At 38.9% G+C, this 6,286-nt stretch overlaps 1 protein-coding gene across 1 annotated transcript in view; it reads left to right on the top strand.

The window, feature by feature from the left end:
- The window catches only part of PCSK5 (proprotein convertase subtilisin/kexin type 5), a 254,875-nt gene that overhangs the window by 72,579 nt on the left and 176,010 nt on the right, over positions 1–6,286 (top strand). Inside the window, exons 4-5 of the mRNA XM_035891730.1 lie at positions 2,793–2,936; positions 5,230–5,306. Of these exons, the coding sequence (XP_035747623.1) occupies positions 2,793–2,936; positions 5,230–5,306 (221 nt within the window). The remainder of the gene's footprint in view (positions 1–2,792; positions 2,937–5,229; positions 5,307–6,286) is intronic.

Raw genomic sequence — 6,286 nt, 5'->3', positions numbered from 1 at the left:
CAAGTAATAGATGGTATCTTAGATGCTCTTCAATGTGTAGCAGCATATCTATACCATGTTATATAGTATTTGAAGAGTAATTGCACTCCAAGTTTTCCTGATAAAAGCCAAATCTGACTGATTTGAGAGAAAAGTGCACAGTCTGATTAATCTGGAGAAAATCAGACACGAATCTGGGGGAAGGTGTAGTTTGTGGTTAAAACACGGGAATCTGAGATCAGCTGTTGAACCAAATAAAACTGGAATTTAAGTGGTAAAAGACAGTTTTGGAAGAGAAGAATGAGGCTAGGAGCAGGGAGAGAAAAGCATAGATAGAAAAAGAGTTGAGAGGAGGAAGAAGAGTAAGGAATAGAAGTGAAAAGAAAACAAAGATTTTAGGATTTGAGGGTGAGTTATATATTGTAACCATAAGAACTGAACCCTTCATCTGCTGTTGAACTACTCCCACTTGGATGCTTCTCTGCTGCCTTTGCATTTTTTTATCCATATGTTACGTATGCTGTGATCCAAAGTTAAAAGTGGGCACGCAGTTATGCCTGCTTTACCCCTGGAATTTCTTTTATGCAGAAAGATTGTTTAGACTAGCTTTTTGCCCACTCTTGGAGCAGAGCAAGATAATTTGAGTATCAATTTGATCTGTCACATCTCTTGAGGGAATCATCAGAGCATGCGGTAAAGCAAGAGAGATCTCTTGTCTTGTGTTTGTCTACATGCATGTAGCAAAGCAGCTGATGAATTAGCCCCCTCCAGCCACCACCACAAAAGCAGAAGTTCAGGTAAGGTAAGTGAGGGCAACAACTGACTGTGCCAACATCATTAAAGGAAAAAGGAGTGATCTTCTGGTGGAGAGCCAAAGAACTTGCAAGGGTATGAGGATTAAAAACCCATATGCTTGCTCAGCCTGAGTGGTTTGACTGGCGTGGAAGCAAAACAACAATCTCATCCCCTAGGAAGAGAGGACAAGACAGTCAGCAAAGCAGCCAAAGGGTCATTTGGCATTTCAGAGAAGGGGCAGTGTAATGGCCCAGTAAATTTGACTGGAGGTCGGAGCCAGGAATCCTGGCTTCCCATTGCAGCACACTCTTGGGGTTTTTCTGTGGCTGGAGGCTGGTGCTTCCATCTTTTTGTCTCCTTGTCTTCACATCAGCAAAACGTGAACAACAATATATAGCTTTTGCAGGTGTTTTCTGATGCCTAATTCAGTAACACTTTTGAAAAATGCAAAGGCATCTGGAAACATTACACAGTTTTAACCCCCTTGTTTGTACATTAGAAAGCCTCATGTGTACAACCATTACATTCAGTGTACAGATGACAAGTTTAGACTGTAATTAATTTCATAAAGCCAGCAGCGTGAGCTTTTCCACGTAATGCAGAGAACAATAGCATTAAGCCTGCCCTATAGATTCCTTGGAACTGGTCCCTGATGTCAGGGACAGAGAGGCAGATACTTGCAGACATAAGAGAAAGACCATGAGAGAGACTTTATATTATACTGTGTACATATAGATAGTGCCTAATAATATAATCTTGCTTTAATAACAGCAAAAGACCACTCTTAAATCCTCTGGTTTGTGTATGACAGAACAGGGTGATAAACTGGAGAAAAAGCAGGAGTAAAATTACTATTTAATAGTAATCTGATGTCAGTTTGCACCCGGTATGGTTAACAATTCTGCAGTGTGCTTACATTTGGGACGAGAAGGATAGACTCCTTAGAAATTGTGAAGTGCCAAAACATGAGGCTGAACTGGGGACACGAGGCAGTGGGACAGGGAGTGAGGTGGAGCATGCTTGTGTGGCCACTGTTGCTATGATACAAGTTTCTTTTTTAATTTCTTTTTCCTTCCTCCCACCCTTTGCTTTTCCCCTTCCCTGCATCCCCTCTTTTTTTCATTTTTTTGCCTCATGTCTGAGCCTGAAGGAGCTGGAGGAAAGCAGTGCCAGTGAGAGGCTCATTGAACTCACTTCACAGGGGAGGGCTCTGCGTGTGGGTTAGAGTCGCTAATGGGGCATACACATACCTGAGGGTCATGTCTCATTGCCATGGCAAGACAGATTTCTTCACATGAGCTGGGTGCATTCATATGAAGAGGCTTTAAGTTTTAATGTACCCTAAACTTTCTTTCTCCACCACACTGGACTTGGTTGCTCTGAAAGCTGTACCCCAGGCTGTTCAATGTAACTATCTGCGATTCATCAGACACCTTAAGCTGCAAGTTTTTCAGGGTGTTGTTTTGGTTACAGGTTCTTAACTGCTGCTCATCTCCTGCTGATATTGCACAAAACCTGCCAAAAGCCTTCTTTTGTAGATAGAAATGAATCTGGATTAGTTTCCAGACATTCTGTCAAGAAATTATACAGCACATAAGCTCCAAAAAGCAAGTTTTGTTTCCATGACCATTTCTGTACAGGCATTTGTCTACTTTTATCCACATATGGTTTGTTTTTCTGAAAAAATTCAAATAATTCAAATGTACATTTCAAATGAGCATGCTTAACAGCCAAGAATAGTTGCTTTGTTTTACACATGGCTTCTAGTGGTTCAGTATGGCTGGACGCGTCCCTTTTCTGTTGCTTAGCATGAAATGCTAATTCATTTAATTTGGTGTTTCTTTTTAAATTATTTTCTGTCTAAATGAAGGTGTTGATCTTGTATAGTTGCTATTCAAACCAATATGCTCATGTGCTGATTTAAATGGTAATGTTAATGTAAGTAGGATAATACCTCAACCCTACACTGTTCAGTAATCTACAACATCTAACATCTATATCTCTTCTTCTCTTCGCAGCACTGCAGTGATAACACCCACCATTGCCAATCAGATATGAATATAGTAGGTGCTTGGAAGAGAGGTTACACTGGAAAAAACGTTGTGGTCACCATCCTGGATGATGGCATTGAAAGAAACCATCCAGACTTGATGCAGAATTATGTGAGTGTCCAGAGGAGTCCAGATTTGCTGCTTTATTATTACCGTGAATAAATTTGCTGCTCCTGGAAAGAGGGAGGGAGGAGGGAAGGAGGATGAATCATACAAGGGTTTCCTCAAATGTTAACAGCAATGGGAGGAAGGAAGACAGCTTTTGGTAATCTGTATTGATTTACTTAAGAATATATTCAGTCTGAATGTATTTAATATCTGGATGCCTCTTGTAGCCGAGTCCTGATTTTCTGAAGGACTGGAACTAATCATCAGATGTTTTTTTCTCTTTTCTGTAATTATTTTACTTAATAACCTCACACTCTCAGAACTTAGAAATGGAATACACCACTTTTCAGTTAATGCATGCAGCTGAAGTCCATTTTTGGCCAATACATTTAGCTAGCAAGACAGTAGCTTTTCTCAGAGACTGAAATTTTATGCGTATCCTCCCATGTATTTATTTTTATAGCTATTTATCTTACTGCTAGAAATAATATTAAAGGAAAAGGACATGACTTGTTATGATTCACTCAGTTAAAAACAGGTGTAGAATATTTTGGGGTCTCTCTAGTAAATTTCTCTTAACTCCAGTGAGTCTCCTCACAATTTTTAATAGAGGCTTTGTTTTCTGTGTTCTGTGTTTCATGTCACCTCAGGAAGTTTCTGTTTGCTTGTGGTTCATCATATTTAAATGATTGGTTTAATATACCTTGGAAGGATTGGATAACATGAGGAGAAGCTGCTTCTCTAGTGGGTGACTTCTTGTGTTAGTGTCAGAGTTTGAAGCTATTCAGGGCATCATGGCCGCACTTTGCATGGTTTTGGAGTGATTTTGGAGTGATTAGTCCCGTGCTTTCAGAGTAGGCATTACCTGAAAGCACATGACCTTCAGGACCTTATCATTTCTCTGAAATAAAGTGTGCAAGGTGTACATCCACACGAGGTAAGAAAATAAACAAATACATTTGGATTGAGCCAGACTGATGAAGATGACCAGCGCAAGCTATGCATGTAACTTCAGTCCTGTTACAGACATAGATCATGTAAAAAAGCCCTGACCACAGGCTTTTTGCTAGCGAGTGTGTCATCTTAACAGAGCATTGAAGAGATGTAGGTGACAAAAACATCTTTAACAACTCATCAAAAGCTACAGTTGTGTCCACAGTTTAAAGCCATTTATTTTAAATTAGCCATACTTACATCCATATCCTTCCCCATGCTGCACATAGAATGCAGCTTTGAAATACATGAGGACTGCACAAACACAAGCGACAGGCAATTGCCCTGTTTGTCAATGTATGCTTGATGCATCTCACATCTTTCATTTTAATCTCTTAAGTTATTTAAGCAACCCAAATATAATTTTACCTCCTCAATGAATGACCCAGATTGTATCATATGTCACCTCATCCCAGCACTGTCCTTCCACTGAATTTAAAGCAGCTATTTATTCCCTTACAACCTCCTCTCTCTCTTTCCTCACACCAACAAGGAATTCCCCCAAAGCAGTACACATTGCTTGTTTGATGACAAATGCCTTCTATATGTCAGATTATTGCTGGTGTGGCTGCAAACAGGAATATTTGAGGTGGATGTGGTAACTGGTTTTGAACAAAGAAGAGATTAAAAAGAGCTGCTTGCCATGTCAACACACCACATGCTACCGCGTTAATTAATGGGAGCCATACAAACCAACAGCTATTTACTCTATAAACTATTTTCAGCTGTAAGAATCCTGGTAAATGTAAAATGTGGAACAAAAATATGGACATGTCATGCAAATATTTGAAATAGTTACACTACCAGGGAAATGTGAATGAAGTTTATCTTGCATTTCAAGCTCTACTATAACAATATTCTTAAGAAAATTATGTTATTCTTATTCCTTGAAACTATGACTGAAATTTCAGTCATCGTTGTGCAGATAATTTCTTGAATCTTGAAAAATTTAGCAAAATCCCAATTTTCAGAGTGAACTCTCTTAACTTCCAAAAGTTTCTTGGAAGAAATGTAGTCTTCTGGTTTAATGAAACACCACTTTCTATTTCCTCTCTGACACTGGAACTATGCTTTTTCAGAGCATTTGTTATCCCTCTCTCTTTTCCAAAAATAAAATAAAATATGTAAATCCCATAATTATTAAATATATAATCCTTTTCTAAAACATGCAATCATCATAAAACTGCAGGAATGTTAGTTAACCTAATTACTCTCTTGTAGGAACCTGCTAAAGAATGTATAGGCCACATGAGTCAATGGCTAATTAATGAGAAACTGGTTTTCTTTCTCCTGTTGGCTACAGGATTCGCAGGCCAGTTTTGATGTCAATGGAAATGATTTTGACCCTATGCCTCGATATGATGCCAGCAACGAGAACAAGTAAGGCACTATGACATTCATGACATTTTTAATATAGTTCATCAAGTAGAAAGTACCAGTTCTTCTATGAAAGTCTAGGAAACCTGAATCCTCATAAAGAAGCGTGATTTGCATTTAAATCTTTGTGAAACATGTATTTATGTCTCTTCCATGCACATTGCATGACACTTCACCTTTGAAAGCATGTGGAGCCATCTGAAAACACATAAAAATTAGTTTGAGCATTCTGGGCATGTGAAATGAGCCATTTTCAATCCCCTTGGGATGCAGAATATAAGGGTGACTATTACTTTTCTCAGATATTATCTCATTGAGTTATTGGTGGGTAATTATGTGTGATAACTGGCTTGGCGTCTGACACTCTTGAACTTTATAGACTTTGTGTATTGAAAAAATAGGCAAGTTAATGGAGATTATTTTTTTTTTCTCTAATAATGTGTTTTAAAGTGATGGAGATTTTACATGTGGAGGTTTGATAGAAACCTTATAAAACCGGAAGTGGCAGTTCTGCCAGATTATAATATCTGTGTCACATGACTGGTTGGATATATCTCCATGAATGATGTATTTCTCCTTCAGAGCTCAGCTTCCTGATAGTTGTCATTCTAACTCCACTCTTTAGATGTGCTGTGGTGGAGGCTGGGGAAGACACTGCGGGCGATGCCTCACTTCAGGTGGCAGGCCACTTTTCTGCCCCTGTGGGTATTTGAGGGCAGTTATTTGCTGGTAACATTTTCTCAACTAGGTACTTGGCAGAAAGAAATACCTTTCTGTGGAACTGCATGAATTAGAGGAAGGATAATCCTACGAGCTGTCAACATGCTGACAGTGCATTTTTTTTCTTGAGGCTTGGGTTTTTTTATTTTATTGTGGAAAGCATTTCGTAGATGCTAAGAAGAGAGACTCCAAGAGGTGAAACTTTAAACAAATTAAATGCTTTTGGGTTTGTCTTGTCTCTTCCCTACAATCCCACAAACTTT

The sequence above is a fragment of the Egretta garzetta genome, unplaced genomic scaffold (genome assembly GCF_000687185.1).
Source record: "Egretta garzetta isolate BGI_Z169 unplaced genomic scaffold, ASM68718v1 scaffold353, whole genome shotgun sequence".
Lineage (NCBI taxonomy): Eukaryota > Metazoa > Chordata > Aves > Pelecaniformes > Ardeidae > Egretta > Egretta garzetta.
The sequence above is the reverse complement of the archived record's forward strand: the minus strand, read 5'-3'. Positions and strand labels throughout refer to the sequence as shown.